Genomic DNA, 19556 nt, shown 5'->3' on the forward strand with positions numbered 1-19556 from the left:
TTCCCATCTTCTTTTGGGTTTTTGATTATGTTCCTGATTCATTTCCATTCTTGTTAAAGCAAAGGGAGTTGTTAGTTGTTCCATACTTTGGTTCTAGTGTGGAATTGCATATGCACGATAACACTTTAGCATGTAGCTATATCGGATGGGGACTAAACAAAAAACCTCTAAAGGTGTTCCACATCTAATATGATTGCTACAACAATGATAATCTACTACAAATCAACATGAAATCATACATAGCAAGCTATTCATATACGGAAAGGACGAGGAAAACATATAGATTTTAACAAGTCCCAATACTCATGTAGAGTGGATGAGTGGGGCTTAGCTATCTCATAAGCCCCTAAACATTAACCACAAGGGTTGTGGTGTAGTGGTTGAAGTCCTGGGAGATGTGGCGAAATATCCCATCTGCCCAGGGTTCAGTTCCAGGTGTACACAACAATTGTGGCCACTGAGTTTATTAGGGCTGATTTCTTGCAGTCACAATTTGCCGAGATTAGTCCAAGCATAACCTGGGACACCCTTCCAAAAAAAGTCCCTAAACATTACTAGTTTTCTGTGTTTAGCTGAGGCTTAACACAAGACGTAAAGCTGGTCTGTTTTAAGAACAATAGTACTTCAAACCACATATACTTGTACCTGAGATGGAGTCCATGTTACTTGATTAATTGCATCCATAGCAGCCTCTCGGAATCCTTCTACAGACGCAAACCATTGTGCTGTTGCCCTAAAAATTGTAGGCTTTTTTGTTCGCCAATCGTAAGGATACTTGTGCTCTAAAATGTAGAAAAACAATGACCTTTAAATTAAAATTCATATCAAACCATTTCAATAGTATCATGCTGAACAAAAAATTCTTTCATTTTGGATTGTCTAGATGACGATGTGACTTACTGTAAGGTTCTACCATGACAATTGATGAACGTTCATCCAAGTAATCTATTACAGCAGCATTGCCATCCCCTAATACATCAAGCCCACTAAAGATCCCAGCTTCTTCGGTGAACTTTCCTTCATCGTCTACTGGAGACAGTATAGTTAAACCATATTTTAAGCCGGTTATATAATCTTCCTGGCCATGACCAGGGGCTGTGTGGACGAGCCCAGTTCCTGATTCTGTTGTAATATAATCTCCTCCGATGACAACAGGACATTCTTGGCCATTTATTGGATGTGCATATCTGTGACCACATGATAAAGATGTAATATTACTGGATCAATAATTAATTGAATAAAAGTAATTCGGTTTGATTCAAACATGAGATAGACCATGTTTGTCTACATTAAGTCATTAAGTACCTGCAATTTTCAAGATCTGAACCCAGAACTGTTTTCTTAACAGCAAGCTTCACATACCATTTTGCTTCTAGTGTTGGCACAAGGTCCAGTGCAACAATAAAAAATGGTCTCTCATTGCCTTTCAAAACACTGCCAAGCCTCGTCTTTCCACCTTCGGAAGATGAAGCAGCATCAGGTGAAAGGGACTGTACTTCAACAACAGCATACTGGAGCTTGGAATTCACTGCAACAGCTGAGAAAGAAAAGAAAGTACAGATAAAGAACTGATTGTATCCAAGGGATTGTGTATTTATAGGTGCATGTATTAGTTACATGTGTTTATCCGGTCATGTGGTTTGGGAGAGAAAGATGGGGGTAGGGACGAAGAAGGAGAGCGCATTGGAACAACTCGAATTACCCATCACAACTTTAATTCTGCAGGATCAAGGCCACGGGCAATTGGACCTATGTTCATGTGAATCGCATCAATCTGTGATTCCCAACAACAATTTGACAATTATTAGGCCCTTGCTGGAGCTCCACAGAGAAGTCACCTTGTGTTTCCTAAAGTCCCAAGGCTAAATCTCTGTTTTCTTAGAGCTATAGATGGATTATTAGTCATCTGCAACTGTTTCTTCCTATTTACTTGGTCAGTGCAGAAAAGAGAGAATGGATTCTCCTCAAGCCAGTTGTATTTGGGTTTGGCTCACCTCCCTTCTGGAATGGTCTTTATGGGTCGTAAATTTTGTAACTAGTAAGTGGGTGTATAAGGTAAAAGATAAATTTGATGGCTCTCTGGTTCTTTAAGAAGCTGCCAAAACATTGATTGAAGATACCTTCAGTCTAGTTCACATTTTGGTTGCTCACACAGCCATTCATCATTAGCCTCTTCCCTAGGTCGATGTTAAGAACAGCTTTCTGCATGATGTCTTAAAGACCAACTTTCTCTAAATCAGCCACCAGATTTGTTGTTTAGGAGGATACCTTAAAGATCAATCATTTGAGGATGTTTTTATGCCCCTATGCATGCACCCAGGGTTAATTTTCCTCCTCTTTCACGCGTTCTTGAGAGATTTCACATGGTAAGAGTGAGCATAACCAAATTTCCATTCAAGTAAATGGATACTTTTGTCGTCTATGTGTATTATTATGATCAGTGGTTCTCAGCAGATCCAAAAAAAAGATTTACATAATGGGATCCCATACGAAGGGTTTAGAAGACCATCATGATGTGTGTGAGCCTATGAAGAAATATAAGACCCCGATATCCTATCCAAGCTTAGCTTCTTGAAGAATCACAGTGTTGGTTCCTTCATAATATATGTTTGAAGTTGTATCCTCACTTTAAAGAGTTTCTTGATGATCCATATATATGAAGGAGGTTATCCGTGAAGTTGGATATGAGTACTGGTTAGTATGACATGTCATGTTCTTTATAGGGTTATGCTTACAAGTACAAGGCACAATACCAACATCTCAACTAATTCATTATCGCATCAGTAAACAGAAAAGGGGAAGAAAGAACACGGATAAAACATATAGTATATAAATTGAGAAGGATGATAAAGACACATACCAGCGTTGGCAGGAATAGTCCAGGGAGTGGTGGTCCAAACTGCAAGGCACAATCTAGGAAGAAATTCATCTAGTAATCCACCATTAGTTGGAGTACTTAGTAATCTGAAAATTGCATACATGCTCTTTGAAACATGGCCTTCAGGATACTGCATGAAACTTCCAAGAAAGTAAGGAAAGGTGAAGAGCCAACATCTCCTAAAAGATTATCTTACAATTTGATACTTTATAACTCAGGTGATAATGGTACAGCAATAGCCTTATGGGGAAAAAAAAGTGAGATAAAATCATAAAATTACAGAAAAGAAGGAACTTTAGCAATGACCAAAGCTTCCTGCCAAGGACCGCATGGGTTCTCTCAGACGAGATAAAAGAAGTGTCGCTTTGAGTCCTCTAGAAGAATGGAAATACGGAGATCTGGAATTCCTTTCTTAAACATAGATATAACGCCATTTTGTGAACAATGAACAGCTGACATAAGACAGACCATATCACAACATTAGAACCAAACAAGAGGCCGTTGATCCAATTACCTCTAACTCGGCCTCTGCAAGAGCTGTGCGGGATGAAGGACTCCAGTGCACTGGCTTTCTCCCACGATATATGTACCCTCTAAAAACCATCTGGCCAAACACTTCAATCTAGAAAGGCAAAAGAATCAAAGAATAACAATTATAGCAATAAACGAGCAACTTACAACTTTTATCATTATTACCCTTTCAGACCACAATGTAATCTAGATGAAACAAGATGCACAAAAATTATTTTCACCAACTGATTTGTATATAAAAGCATAGAAAAGATAAGAGAAAATTTTACAGGTTAAAAATTAACATGGTATGTCCATTTACTCCAGACAGATAATTTCACGAAAAGCATATTTTTCTACGGCCAAACACTTCAACTTAGGACTACAAGATGAGCATGAACAACTAAAATAAGCCCCAATGAGTAAAATTAAAATGGCATATGGAGGAGGTATGAATGAATTTCCAGGACAACCAATGAACCAATGACAATGAATTGCCACACTGCTTTTAGCAGCATGGTCCGAAAAAAGTCATGAACAATTCTTTATTCGTTTACTTGTACAACCCATGGAATACACTATTTCTAGATGATGAGCAGCTCACCAATCTACTTTATTAGGAACAAGAATCAGAAGAAAAAAAAAACCAAAATAAATAACTCAGGAGAGACTTTCTCTTTAGATTAGGAGAAAACTTTGAGCTGATATTTGGAAAACTAATCCCACTAAATTAGCAACCAAATCTCTTTAGATTAAGGTGACAAATCTGCTGAAATGGCTAAATTTATTTAACAACAAAATACTCTGCAGAGTATAATAAGATAAAGATATAAGAGTTTCTTCTTCGGTGGTCTATGGTACCTTTGGGCTAACTAATACACGGAATCCATGGGAAGTGCCCCTTCCAAATGAACCAGGCAAGCTTTAGGCCTTCCGGCCAATAGGCGTGGCCCTAAGAAATTGCTAACACCTGTGGTATTCAATATTCGAACCGAGTCCTAACGCACCAAGTTGAAGCCTTACCCACAAGGTCAACACCCTTGGAATTAATTAGAAGAGACTTACCAGATCCCCATTTAATTCTCACATACTTTATTCATCAAAAATAATTAGAAGCTGTAGTGATACTAATCTTAAAATAAATTCACTAAGAACTGTAAAATTTGGCCTCGTTACCTGAGCAGCCTCATATTCTGGATCAAGAGTGAGATAAGGATGATCCCAGTCTGCCCAAACCCCAAATCTCTGTTCACAGACAGTATAGATACTTACATTCTATTCTTCGTTAATAATGATAACAAATAAGCAGATCATTAGCCGAAGATATGACAATATGAAATATATACATAACCAAAACATAAATACTTCACAAGTAAATAAGTATTCGACTATATGGAGGAAATATGTGAAATAACAATAACATAATTTAAATGTCGCGCTCTCAGTTTGGTGGATTAATTGCTTAAACTGACCTTGAAAGATGCCATTTGCGCCTTCACAGTTGCTTTGGCAAATTTAGCTGCTTTTGCTCTCAACTTTATTGGTGTCAACCCCTTTCGGGCATCTTGGTCCAATGACTGCAATACTAAGATAATTCACCAGAAAATTACCCATAGTTAAAGCTAGAAGCCAAGATATATCCCTTCGCAATCTAATAGCAATACATACAGCTCAAACCAAGATAAAAGCATTTCACGCTTTAACTTAAATATATGGCAACCAGATTTTATTTTGCAGAACCTAAAGTCTAGCAACCGATAATATTCTTCATACTTAACATATTGTGTGCAGTTGTAAGGCGGCTGCTCATTCTAATCTATGAACCAAGAGTGCTTGACAAGATAAGTCTTGTATGTTGCCCTGTTGAATATTCTTAAACCACAAGTGGAGTATGACACACTCACCAAAACACGTCTCACAATGAGATCATGAACCAGAAAATTTAAACTGAAGAAACCAGCAACAAACTATCACTTGCCTTTCAATTCAATCGGTAGACCATGGCAATCCCAACCAGGAATGTAATGAACTTCATAATTTTGAAGAAGCTGTTATAAAAGCAAAAATCAAAAATAAACGGAGGTTCAGATACATATTCATCATCTGTATTGTATCATTACTTACAAAGTCACATCATAACATCTAGACAGTCCTTGGTACATTTAATAGAACAGGCAGTTCCATGTAGGTTAGGTATGATTTACTTGTTATCCAAAACACAGAATGAGAGCAATTTCCTGACCATATATTGGAACGATTAAACTAGATGCAATTATAGAAGTAAAGCAACAGTACACAGGGATCAACATGTTAAAGTTGTAAATGATCTGTATCAAATTTCTAGAAGCTGCAATTTGGCTAATGCAGTTTTTTTCGCTACAGGAGATGCCTCTCATGTGAATTCTGTAGGCATGATAATAGCCTTTCACGATGAGACAAAACTTGAGTCTGTGAAGAGAACCCTGAAGTTTCACTGTGAACAACCAGAAAGATTCCAAAAGCTTTTTATGTAGTGCATCCATCTCAACCTGCAGCTCTGTGTCATCTTGGATGCAGAAGTTCTTGCAGATTTCTAGGAATAGAGTAGCCACCTATCATAGACGTGATTGCACAAGATTCCAGATGAAATGGAAGTACCTAGCTAGTTCCAAACGGGATATTTAATACAAATGTTATGGAGGTCCCAGTGATGGTGCGGCGGAGGTGAGAGATTTGCTGGTGTCGCATTGAACAAGCAAGCGGTAGCGGCTGTCATCATGCAGCCAACTGTAGAGGTAATTGGGTGGTTCACAGGGTAAGGTCTTGGCGGTGGAGATTTAGAGGGGGCTAGGTTTTTCCTTATATCATACCTAGGATCTGATATGATATACAACTTGGAATTAATTGATATACTACTAATGGATGAGACCCCATTTAAATTAAGTACATAGTGAACCATGGAATGGAAACAGTAAACATAACAGAAAACCTTAAATAATGTGACTAATGGTTAGATAATGGACACTAACAAAACCCTTCTATTTACAAGTTAAATTACAAATGAGAAAAGATGGTAAGCAGAATCACATTAAGTGCATCTTTCTGTCGCGTGTCTCAAATATCACAGTGCAAAGTGAATGTTGCAACCATACCTTATACCGGTTGATAATATCCTTTATGATCTTGTTTAATGCATGTCCCATGTGTAAATCACCATTAGCATATGGAGGGCCATCATGAAGAATAAAACTTCCCTATTAAAAGCAGAAGCAATATCAGATAGAACTAGGGATAGGAACTTTGTAGTACAAAAGATGAACTCAAATAAGCTTCAGAACTGACCCCGTTATTCTTTTCAGAAACTTTCTTAAAGACCTGGTTTTCATCCCATAATTTCTGGATTTCAGGCTCCCTTACAGCAGAATTTGCTCTCATACCAAAAGTTGTCTTGGGAAGGTCAACAGTATGCTTGTACTTTCCATCTCCTTGCTTTGTTCCTAAACAATGGAATACATCAATCAGTTAAAGACCAAATGATCAGGAGAAGCTCCGGAAGAACTTATCAGGAGACAATTTTGGTCTTATATTGGGTTATCCATCTGTACTATAATGGTTTGCTGACTACTTAGCTTGTAGCTCAGATGGAATAATCCATCAGCATTGATTAAATTCATACAGGAACCATCATCCTAACCTCACTTGCAGTCTCACCCTCAATTGTTCTAGAAGTAGTCTTGAATCACCAGCCCTGGCCTACTCCCCAAAATCGCTTTAAAAAGTTGTAATCATGTGAGTACCTTTGGATTCTTTCTTGGCAGCCATAACAGGTCCACGAGACCTTCGCTTTGACAGAGTGCAAAAGGCACTCCTAGGATAAATATAGCAATACGTAAAATGGAAGAGAGATGAGAGATCCATGGAAGAGCATCTTCGAAAATCAATTATGCTAAAAGATGACTTTGTAAATGATGAGCAACTTCTAAATGACAGAACCTGAACAGTTTTGTAGGACAAGATTAGTGAAATACTATGAATGCATCAAGAAAGAATATGAAATTCGACTTTCAAAAAGCCTAACAAAGATTATATGAACCATCAAATAAATTTTCCTTGATTGTGATCTAAAACATGCATACAGATATTTCAACATGTTAAAGATAATAACAAGAAAGGGTTACTTGACATTACTTTTCATTAGTGCTAAAGGGAAGAAAGTTTTGAACGCAAGACCACCTTTTTTATGTTTTGACCATGCTTATCGATTTTATCATTTACTGATTTACAGTAACTTATGTATGACCTCAAGTTATGCATGACCTAAATTGCACACAGTTTAAAAAGTTCACCTTTCACACAAATTGCACTAACTAGATTATCTTGTGCCAAGGAATTAACATATACCATCTGCCAAAAACAACAATAAAGATCTAATGCCAAAGTTGGGAGGTGAGTTTATTGCAGGTTGTTTAAATTATAGCATGCACCTAAATATCTAGACCCATGAAGGATCCTCTACAGTCGTCCTGCTAGTGGATATAGTTTATTAACAGGAAGTGCCTACATTAGATATCTACATGGGATCATTGGGTTAAATTTTTTCTTTTATCAGCCAGACACTAATGAATTGCATTGCCTACAGAAAGGTTCAATCAGCTAACTAATTTGTAGACCTACTGACGAATATAATATTTGAAGAGAATCAAATATGGATCAATTCTTTATCAGATAGTATTAAATAGAATTTGAAAAAGACTACAAATATGGCTTTTGTATAGGCTAAACATAAGAATGAACTATGAAATCAAATTTTTATTAAGAACCCAAATTTCCTATAATAGTAAGATACCTAATAAGAACCTATATTTCCAAAAATATGGTAAGAACATAAAACGTGTAAACAAAAATATATGGATACATAAAATAGATAAGGTTCCCACTATATGAAGCATTATGACACAATCGGTCCACCACATTTGCAACTTTATCTACAGCCCTACACCTTAAATTATTTTCCCGTTTAAAATTGCAATTTGGGTTTCAGGGAACAAGTAAAGAATCCTTTAGAGCACTGACCACAGTGTACACAAGTCAATCAATGAAGATATATATGAACTGGAAGCATTAGTGCACACTTTGTGTCTTAAAATACATTTAAAGACGGTCAAATTTGGTTCGTTTTGTCAACCTTTTTTTGAAGATCAAAGTACATGATATGAACTTGTACAAGGAAATTTTCTGGAGTAGGTGGCACATATTTTACTGGTTTTTATGCCTTGTTCTTGAATCCAGCCCGACAGTGATAGCTAATAGCGCCTCACGTTCTGCTTCTTCTCACCTTAGAAGTAATTATCCACAAAAATATTACCCCATCCGTCCCATTCCACCTATTTTGCTCACCCACTCCAGTTAATGGTGCACATATTCTACAAAAAAAAAGCAAGACTCTGAAAATTCATTAAAATCAATGGTATGTCCAAAAGACTGTCACATGGATTAGGTCTCACAATCTTACTACAAGCTTGTGTCAAAGTACATGCACTCAGAATATCACAGAGGTGACCATTTCACAACCTTCTTTAAGTACATGTATAATCAAACAGTTGGCATGCAACCCAATCCTCATAAGCCAATAACCACATAGTTAGCTTAAGCTCTATGAACATTCAAGAAGCATCAATGTTTTCATTACTACTATTGTAAATTAAACTATAAACAGTCTAAAAACAATTTTGCATTCTCATGACAGTTTATGCCCCTTTTTAACAAGTAGACTCCAAGGATGCTATCAGTTTTTCATTTTTCAGTTCATATAGAACGTAGAATCAGCACTGTGCCAGTGCACCAATGCTTTAAATTAGCGGTTCCAGATGTAATTCCCCAATTCCTGCTTCGGGTGCCGTTACTTTCTTATTGATACTACTAAGTCTTGAATATGAACTTGAAATTTCACTTTATTTATAACTTAGCTTATAATTACAACAAAGTACAAACACTAGCAGAAACGTAACTCAATAACTTATAGTACAACAAAATTTTGCTATTGATTAGCACAAACTTCTTCATGCTATCCTTCTTTACTCCTTCCCTGAGATACATGAGATATGTAAGCTAATAGCTTAGTGAGTAGTTATGGTTTCATGAATAAACAATTTTCATGATGCTTAACATTTTGTGAATAGTAATTCACTACAACTCTTGATTATGCACAAAATAATCTTTTCCTCATGCATAAACATTCTTTTGAGATCTCAGTTGAAACATGTAAGTATGTTATACTTGTCTTGAGGTTTGCTAACCCCCGGGTCCATAAAGGCTGCCCCATAAGGTCCATTTGCAAGACGTCCCTTCTTGTAATATCCCGTACTTGGATATTTATAGTCATACATAACATGTAAAAACTCTCACGTCTTGTGTAACACATACTTGTATCATAACATGTAAACACTTTCATGCCTTGGTGTAAAACACATACTTGTTCAAAACATGTCATTATGCATATCTTGTATAACATTTTCATGTAAAGCAAACATGCCAAAATATCTTGTAATGCATAAAATACTTTTACATAGCATGTATGTACCTCATAAATCTCAAGTACTCACCTTGATTATGCCTAGCTTTTCCCCTAATTTCCTATCTTCAAGCTTGATTAGGTATAAAGAGAGAGATTTCTTAATATTTGGTATGGAACTAATGGTAACACTTCAATCACTATTTATAGGTAAATTCATTGCATTAGCTACTTGTTCTTCTTGCTCCCAAAATTGTACTCTTATGATAGTTTAACACCTCATTTTTTAGGATAAGAGAATCTTGACATCTCATGCTTAATATAAAAGAATCTTGACATATGATGCTTAATATAAAGAAATCTTGACACCCCATGCTTCTAGCTTTTATTTGTCATGCTTCTAGCTCTTGCTTGTCATCATGAATTTTGCCAACACATGCTTCTAGCCTTGACAACTCATAACTAGCTTGCTTTGTCATGCTTACTAGACTTGCTTAGTCATCAAATAGCTTGCCAACACATGCTTCTAGCCCTTACAACTCATAATTTCATGTTTGATTTCTCATACTTTGCCTTGTAAGCTATTTGTAAGCTACTTGCCTTATAAATATGATAGTTTAATAAATGCTACAGTTGTTGGACTCTGCTAAGAGTACTTAATTTACTTATAAAATCTTGTATTTAAGGCTTAAACATTGAGATTTAGCAAATAAAGAAACTAGGGTGTTACAATTCTCCCTTTCTTATAAGAATTTTGTCCTCGAAACTTTACTCAAAAGGATGTGGGTACTTATTCCTCATTTCTGACTCGGCTTCCCATGTTGCCTCTAATCCATGAGAATAGTCCCAATGAACTAATACCAATGATACCTCTTTGTTTCGAAGTTTCTTAATTTTATGCTCAGTGATAGCTATGGGTTCTTCTACGATTTTAAGTTTATCATCAACGGAGATTTCTTCGACCTCGTTTCCATGACATCAAATAAGTCACCAACTATCTTCTATTCTTTAACATTTAAATATCTGCAAACTCAAAATATCTTATAACTTGCTATGTCATACTTACATTCCAACTTAGTTTGACACAATAATATCATAAACTTCCTTTACCCAAAAAATAATATCATAAACTTTACATTTGCGGAAGTATTCTAACAATAGTTCAATAGCCTAACACGTATAATTGCTACTATAAGAAGTATATCTCTTCATGTCGGTCCCTTCATGTCTTACTTTGATCTTACGTGAGATAGTTCCTATTTCACCTATCCATCTAACATTATACACATGTACTGATTTTCCATTCAGGGTTTGTATCCTAATCGTATTCTTTTCAAACACCACTTCTGCGTCATTCTTTGACAACGAAACCATTCTGATATTATATCACCTTTTTCCTGAGCACATCAACTTAACTAGGTAATTCTTACCATTTAGATTGATCGAACAATCCTCAAGAATCTCATTAACCTTTGATTGACCACCATCAATGATTATTAGTACCTTACTCTTATTCTAGGTGTTTAGCTCTTATATTCAAGTAGTTGAAACAAAGCTTCTAGATGTACTTGAATCGAATAAAACTAGGGTACAATAATTATTGCCAATAAACACATGTTGGTGATTCCTTAGGCCTTGTCTGCTATCATGACATATGCCTTGTCCTTTGCCTTTGGTTCCTCTTTTTTTTTCAATTGAACTTCCTTATGTCGATATCTAGACCATTGTTGAATTCTACTAAAGCTTGGGACAACTTCATCTTATATGCCCATCATACAACATTCATAGCAAGTGCATCTTCTTATATTGTTTTATTAAGTGTCATGGCTTAACATACGTGTTGAACCTTATGCCACCTACTTGTCATACTCACAAGTGTCTTTTGTTAGACTTATTGCATAGAGGATAACTCAACTCTGATCTCTTGGCCTATTTCTTTAGATGGCTAATCACTCTCTTTCTCACATATTACATCCTTTGGTTATGATTTGAAATCCTTATCCATAACAAAATCCTTTACAAATTTACAAAATTTCATTATTGTTTACTGCTCCTAGATCTTAGCTTCTACCTCGATGTTTAACCTTGGGTTCACCTTAGCTTTTGCCTACATAAACACTTGGTTGTATGGCCTCATTCGTGACATGCTTAGTGTTGAGCGTTGTTCTACCATTCCTTCTAGACTTTCTTGATGATAAAAATGACAATACATATGTCCCAAACATCTTTTTGTGTCATAGTCTTGTATCATAGTTGTATAACACCTTTAATAATAAGTCTGACCTGAATTATTTACTTTCAATAATATTAACTATTAACATAGTCTGATATTATATATCAAAAATGGCTACTATGATATGGACAATACTGAGTACAACTGAGACTAATACACTAAATTTGCTAATCTTGCTCAGCATGATCATTTAATTGTCATCCCACATACTACTCAACTAGCTGATATTTGATCACCATTTTCCAACATAATAAAGGATATCTTACTAAAGTATTTCATCGAAGAACAAACTCTTAGTGAAGTATTCCATCAAAGTATGAATTCTTAAGTCTTAAGATTTTAAGGTTATGTGAGTTTGTAATCTATTTCTCTTACACCACAACTCTTTTATTTTAATAAGATCAACACTTCTTGCTAATCCATCTGACTACCAATATGAAATAGCTAGGCCGGTATCACGGGAGCTAGGATTTGTTTGGTGCAATTATAATCTGCGACTTCTGTTTTTGAAGTCAAAAACTCAGCCGGATCAACCTTTCTAGACACTATCCCATATGGTTAAATCGACCAGGATAAAAAATTAGTGAAATAATTTGATAGAGTTCATATATATGTTAGTTATTTTGAATATAATGCTTTAATACGCAATGTTATCCTCCTTGATTTAAGTCTAAGTTACCTAATCTAAGGCAATCTTAGTTCACTTAAACTAATGCTCTGATACCAACTTGTAACACCCCAATACCTACTTTGTTTCTTATTGATACTATTAAGTCTTGAATATGAACTTGAAATTTAACTTTATTTATAACTTAGCTTATAATTACAACAAAGTTCAAACACTAGCAGAAACGTAACTATATAGCTTATAGTACAACAAAATTTTGCTAGTGATTAGAACAAACTTCTTCATGCTATCCTTCTTTACTCCTTCCCTGAGATACATGAGATATGTAAGCTAATAGCTTAGTGAGTAGTTATGGTTTCATGAATAAACAATTTTCATGATGCTTAACATTTTGTGAATAGTAATTCACTACAACTCTTGATTATGCACAAAATAATCTTTTCATCATGCATAAACATTCTTTTGAGATCTCACTTGAAACATGTAAGTATGCCATACTTGTCTTGAGGTTTGCTAACCCTCGGGTCCATAAAGGCTGCCTCATAAGGTCCGTTTGCAAGACGTCCCTTCTTGTAATATCTCGTATGTTGGATATTTATGGTTATACATAACATGTAAAAACTTTAATGCCTGTGTAACATATACTTGTATCATAACATGTAAACACTTTCATGCCTTGGTGTAAAACACATACTAGTATCAAAACATGCCATCATGCATATCTTGTAAAACATTTTCATGTAAAGCAAGCATGCCAAAATATCTTGTAATGCATAAATTCTTTTATATAGCATGTATGTACCTCATAAATGTCATAAGTACTCACCTTGATTATGCCTAGCTTTTCCCTTAATTCCTATCTTCAAGCTTGATTAGGTATAAAGAGAGAGATTTCTTATTTTTTGGTATGGAACTAATGGCAACATTGCATTACCTACTTGTTCTTCTTGCTCCCAAAATTGTACTCTTATGATAGTTTAACACCTCATTTTTTAGGATAAAAGAATCTTGACACCTCATGCTTAATATAAAATAATCTTGACATATCATGCTTAATATAAAGGAATCTTGATACATCATGCTTCTAGCTTTTATTTGTCATGATTCTAGCTCTTGCTTGTCATCATGAATTTTGCAACAAATGCTTCTAGCCTTGACAACTCATAACTAACTTGCTTTGTCATGCTTACTAGACTTGCTTAGTCATCAAATAACTTGCCAACACATACTTCTAGCCCTTACAACTCATCATTTCATGTTGATTTCTCATGCTTTGCTTTGTTTTGTAAGCTACTTGCCTTATAATTATGATATTTTAATAAATGCTACTGCTGTTGGACTCTTTTAAGAGTACTTAATTTACTTATAACATCTTGTATTTGAGGCTAAAAGAATGACATTTAGCAAAAAAGAAACTAGGGTGTTACACCAGAGCCTGACTCTTCCACTAAAACAATGTTATCCGAAGTCTACAAAGCAATTGTCATCAAGAAGAAGTCACAAACCCATTACAAACCCTTGTCAAAAATCCCAAAACTTGTCACACAAACATGAGTAATTTGCAGCATTCAAATAGACATATAATCAAACAGCTGGCATGCAACTCAATTAACAAAATCCCTCCTTTAAAACTCGTTGATAGTGCCACAAGATTTCATAAATTTATATGTGAACTCTGAAGCAGTGTACGCAAACATAAGCATATAGCTATAATACTTACGGTTTGAGAAGTTTGCATCGCCATTGTAGATGATTTGGTTCTTTTTAATAGTGAGTTTGGAGGCTACTACTACTGGTTCTTCATGTTCTCGTTCATTGCAAAAGCTAGTCGGCTTCCCATGGAAGAAAGAGAGAGGGGTTTTTCTTTGGATAAGCGAATAAAGAAGGGCAGAGCTGGGCGTTTCTCTGCGCTTGGTACTGATATCTTTAGATTCTAACTCCCATGGATGGAATGCAAACAGGAGGTCGTTTGGCAAAATTGACAAATTACTTGTTTGTTTTTCATTTGATGAAAATTTTAATCTTTAATTTTAATTTTTAATACATTTACGTTTAGTTTAGAGATTTGTTTGGCAGTTGTTAAATAGTTTGGTATAGAAGGCTCTCATGATATAGTATAAAATAAAATATAATTATTTGGCGGTTATTTAAAAATGAAATTATGGCGCTGAATGATTAAGGAATGTCAATGATACAAAACTATTCAGAGGATTTTAGAACCATTAAGAAGCAGACCTTTTTTTTACCAAACAAAATTCACCTCTTAACGATTCAAAATATGCCTTTTAATGAAACTAAATAGAGGTAAACAAACAACCCTTGAATGTATTTGTCATGGTTTACTCAAAATTTGGGTTAGTTTATGTCCGATTAAAAGGCAGATCTCTCATTTTTTTTAAATTTTTTATTTTCTTTTAAAAACTAAAAATAAACAAATATTATATATAAATAAATTCATGGGATCTATAATAAAGGATGAGTTGTTTTGTTATTGGCTTAATGGGCTTAGTAAATTGAATGGCTTATTGGATAAGTCATACAATAATGTTTGGTTGTAATTTAATTGGTCAACACATAACTTGTTCACTAAGCTCTTGGACCATTGTTGTATATGTTCAACCTTCAAACGACCTCTCGTCATGGACCTCATCTTAAAATCAACCGCCACATAGTTCCTCGTTGATGCTCCCCCTGAAATTGACATTGTGACTCTCACGTTCTACCTCATTGAGCTTGTTTCATGAGTCACCTGGTACACTTAAAATTCTTTGTGATAATGGTGTTCTTGTTAGTAGAGAGAGAACCAAGGGGTGCTTATAGTAGCAGCAGGACACGGAGTTGTGAGAAATGAGTTATTTTATTTTGAACTCTTTCAGATAAATATCTGTGGGTGCTTAATTTTGGTTTACTGTATTCATGTGCATAAGCCATGTTTGATGAACACATGAGGAAAACGGTCCCTGTATTAATTTAATAATTCACGGTTATTATTAGTTGATCAATTTCATCGTTAATACAATAATATATTACAACCACAAGGGTGGTGTCTGATTGGTTTGAGCTTGACTCCAAAGGTCAGAAGTATCAGGAGGTCTCAGGTTCAAATCCAAGGAGAAATAAAAATCCTCTTGTGGCCATAGAGGTTCAAATGCAGTCACTCCGGGCTATCTGCAAAACAAGTGGTCGTCTTGGGATTAGTCGGCTCGAGATATCCAGGTTAATAAAAAAAAATGTCTTATTTAATTTTCTGGTCCTTGTACTATTTTGCTTGCATGAGTAAGGTCCCTCAAATGCATTCGGTATCTATGGTTTTCGAGATTACAGGCTCTAAACCCTCATTCACTCTAAACGATTTTGTTAACTCAGTTCAGTCAAACGGTATTTCCATCTTTTCAACCTTCGTTTATCTTTTACCAGGACCGAAAATGTAAATCTCTCGGATGTAGTATATATATTTTATTATTAATTATAATTATCATTAGAAACTGAACTTAGGGACCGTTTACCAAACGCTTACCACTTCACGTTACCTCATAGGATGGATATGGTAAGGATCAAGAATCTTACCCGGTAAGAACGAGACAAGGACCATGAATCTTATCCGGTAAGTGAAGGCGACGACTCTTACCATGGTAAGCACTTACCGGGTAAGTATTTGGTAAACGACCACTTAATTATAGTATATACTTTCTCGGAGACAATGACCGAAATGGAACCATAACTCTCTCTGCCTAAAACTTGATTAATCAAGCTACAAATCAATGGTTAATCTTTTAATCGACATAAACCAACCTATTTCTAGCGGAATCTATGTCCAAAGTTAAAATGCCTATCGATCTTCGGTATCTCCGAACCCGAATTCGGAAAACGAATTTCCATACGCTAAATATCAACGATCGTACCATCTAAATATGCAATCGACACAGAAGAGACCAATGTTTCATTCCAAAAACCTTCACACGATAATCGTAGTTTTCGAAATAGGCCTTCTTACGCTCCCTGAGAAGCTTTTGACCATTCTGTGGCTTGTTCAAAGGCTCAACGGACTGAACTTGATCCGAACCCATTAAACTCTCCGATCCAGCATCCAGATCAATAACGTGACCTAAACGATTACTGAACTCAAACCAATTGCGTTCTAAAGAACTCAAAGATGGTTCAACCACAGAGTTAGCCTCATGTAAGATCTTAGCCGAATAGCATAACAAAAGAAACCGAGTTTGCCAATTATGGTCATGTTTATAACTCCGGTGGTTCTGGTTCTCAACGAGCCACACCGGATTGGCTGCTTTTTGATTGGTGGCTCGGAAGTGAAGGATCTGTTCTTGTATAAACTGACATCTTTGGAACACAAATCCGGCTGATGGCTCATCAGGAAGAGCATCAGAATTCGCTGCATGAGTAAGGACAACGATACAATTCTGCCACACCGAAGAACCAAGGGAACTCGTGATCGACCGTAGAAGATGTGATTCGTTAAGGTCGCGGGAATGCGTGTCTAACCGATCAACATAGAGCACGATATCCGGGCTGCGTTTTCGTGTGTATCTTTTTATCGCCGCCAGAATTTTCCAGTTATAGGATTGCTCAGAGGGTGAATCACAGAGGCCAGGGGTGTCAAGGATTCTAACTCGGATTCCGTCTATTTTTCCAACGATTTCTTGCACAGTGGTCGTGCCCGGACGGAATGCGTCCGTCAAGGCTTTGTTTTCGCCAAAGATGGCATTTATGGTTGCGCTTTTACCCGCACCCGTTTTTCCTATCACTAAAATGGTCAAAGAGAAGTCAAACTCGTCGGAACAGTGTTCTCCGTCGGCTTCCACGACAGACGGTTTTCCGAGTGTGAGTCGGTACAGCAACTGTGCGACGGTCGAATCTTCATTTGATAAACCAAGAAGACGGACAAGTTTTAGAAACTTTGCTCGAATCGGCTGCATTTTCACCAGCATTTCTTCTTCGTTTTTGCCTAGTGTTTTCTGGAATTCACTAAAACGATCAAACACGCCTTCCTGTTCGATTCCATTGACAGTTTCGATTTTTATCTCATCGTCTGAATCTGGGATAATTTGGGCATCGATTTTCTGTAAATCAAAGCTTATATTATCTTCATCTTCCTCCCTTTGTTCTTCTTCCTTTTTGCTCGTTTTCTTGGATTCATTTACATAATAATCAAATCGACCTTCTTGTTCGATTCCATTGATTGTTTCGATTTCAATCTCGTTGTCTGAATCTGAGACAATTTGGCCATCACTTCTCTGTGAATCAAAGCTTATATCATCTTCGTCTTCCTTCCTTTGTTCTTCGTTTTCGCTGTTTTTCTTGGATTCTTCGTTTCTATAACAATCAAATACACCTTCATGTTCACTTCCATCGATGGTTTCGTTTTCGATTCTAATTTCATTGTCTGAATCTGGGACGATATCTGAATCAAACCTTCTATCATCTTCATCTCCCTTCTTCTGTTCATCAAGACATAAGAGTCCAATTTCATCCATTTCTGAAATCTTCACAACCTCATTCAAACCCTCAATCTCATGTTCATCTTCTTCAATCGTTTTGGATGAAACATAACCCTTAATGGGTTCGTTCGATCCATGGATATCATCGCCGGAAAACACATCATCAAACTGCAACTTATCATCTCCTTCATAACTACAAAAGACTCGAACTTTAGGGGCCACAGCAACCTTCTGCACAGTCTCATCAGCCGGAATCCCATCGGAACTTAAACTGCGGTGACTTTCAACGGAATCCTTGTCACTATCACAATCGATGGTCAAAGGAGCAACAGGTATACCCAGTTTTACAGGGGAGAAGATACCAAAATCATTAACACCTGGTCCATTAAATCCCTCAACCGCACTACTACTTTCTTCAAGTGGGATTTTCACAAAAGGCCTAAAAATGGCAGATATATCAAAATCCCTATTCTTTTTCACATAATTTTTATCTGGGTATTTCACAAAAGGCCTAGTAAATGAATGTTCTTCAACACGACAGCTTTCTATCACCATTTCTTCATCTGGGTACGCTACAAAACCATCATCTTCTTCAAGAAAACTAACATGCTCATCGCCGCCACAGCTACTAACATCAATACTACTACTGCTGTTAAAGCTGCTAGCTCTTGAGCATATCTGCTCGTTAATGGATAAACAGAACTCAGAATCTGAATCAATGGTGAGGGGAGCTCTAATGGGTACAGAAGAACCTGGTAATGAAGTGGGAAGATGAATCTTCAGAGGCGGTGTTAAATCTGCGTCCATGGTGGTTGGTAGCAGAATGGAAAATGGAAATGCCAAATCGAAGAAGATAAATCTTGGAGAGTGGTGTTGGAGGACGATGACTTAGGGTTTTGTTTGTTGAGATTTGGTGGTGTTTGCAAGGAGTTTAGTTTTGTCTTTTCAGATTACGAGAAAGGGAAGGGGTGGCTTTTGCCTGAAAAAGTCTCCATTTTTGGTCCATATGAATATATGATGACAAACTGATACACTTGGTTGCAAGTTTGCAATCATGGTTGTTTTTTTTTTTTTTAGTTGTATAAAAATTATGGGGTGTTTGGGGTTTGCCTATAAAAATAATTTATTGATTTATTTTGTTGTGGTACCAGTAATAAATATTTTTGAGTGTTTGAGTATACAACTTATATCGACGTCAAACCGGTAATAAGAAGCTATTGAAGAAGTTAAACTCTTTTGACTTATAATAAGTTGATAAGTGCTTTTGTAGAAAATCATAAGTTGTTTCAAATAAGGCTTTCAACCACTCAGCCATCTCTCCGAAAGACAATTTTATTTTATTCCTCCGAATACCCATG

General features: G+C 36.2%; 2 protein-coding genes across 6 annotated transcripts in view; both read right to left on the reverse strand.

Moving 5' to 3' along the window:
* LOC112529198 (isoleucine--tRNA ligase, chloroplastic/mitochondrial) overlaps positions 1 to 14641 on the reverse strand; it is a 30083-nt gene extending 15442 nt beyond the window's left edge. The window contains exons 1-13 of one of the 5 annotated variants that reach the window (XM_025140326.1): positions 14460 to 14641; positions 7165 to 7360; positions 6710 to 6864; positions 6520 to 6621; positions 5367 to 5436; positions 4861 to 4973; positions 4565 to 4633; positions 3393 to 3500; positions 2980 to 3008; positions 2861 to 2913; positions 1306 to 1537; positions 901 to 1187; positions 646 to 782 (exon numbers count right to left, since the gene is read on the reverse strand). In XM_025140326.1, coding sequence (XP_024996094.1) covers positions 646 to 782; positions 901 to 1187; positions 1306 to 1537; positions 2861 to 2913; positions 2980 to 3008; positions 3393 to 3500; positions 4565 to 4633; positions 4861 to 4973; positions 5367 to 5436; positions 6520 to 6621; positions 6710 to 6864; positions 7165 to 7360; positions 14460 to 14483 — 1575 coding nt within the window. In that variant the 5' untranslated portion in view covers positions 14484 to 14641. The other 4 variants (XM_025140329.1, XM_025140325.1, XM_025140328.1 and 1 more) reach the window with 4 other exon arrangements.
* Positions 14642 to 16644: 2003 nt separating this feature from the next.
* Positions 16645 to 19005, reverse strand: LOC112529641 (translocase of chloroplast 159, chloroplastic-like). The gene has a single exon (XM_025140981.1). The coding sequence runs from the start codon at positions 19003 to 19005 to the stop codon at positions 16645 to 16647; it is 2361 nt and encodes a 786-aa protein (XP_024996749.1).
* Between the last annotated feature and the right edge of the window lie 551 nt (positions 19006 to 19556).

Source organism: Cynara cardunculus, assembly GCF_001531365.2.
Source record: "Cynara cardunculus var. scolymus isolate 2C chromosome LG 16, CcrdV1, whole genome shotgun sequence".
Taxonomy (NCBI): domain Eukaryota; kingdom Viridiplantae; phylum Streptophyta; class Magnoliopsida; order Asterales; family Asteraceae; genus Cynara; species Cynara cardunculus.

Excerpts from the sequence above, each read along its gene's own strand:
- LOC112529641 (XM_025140981.1), bottom strand. The coding sequence starts at position 19,005 with ATGGACGCAGATTTAACACCGCCTCTGAAGATTCATCTTCCCACTTCA.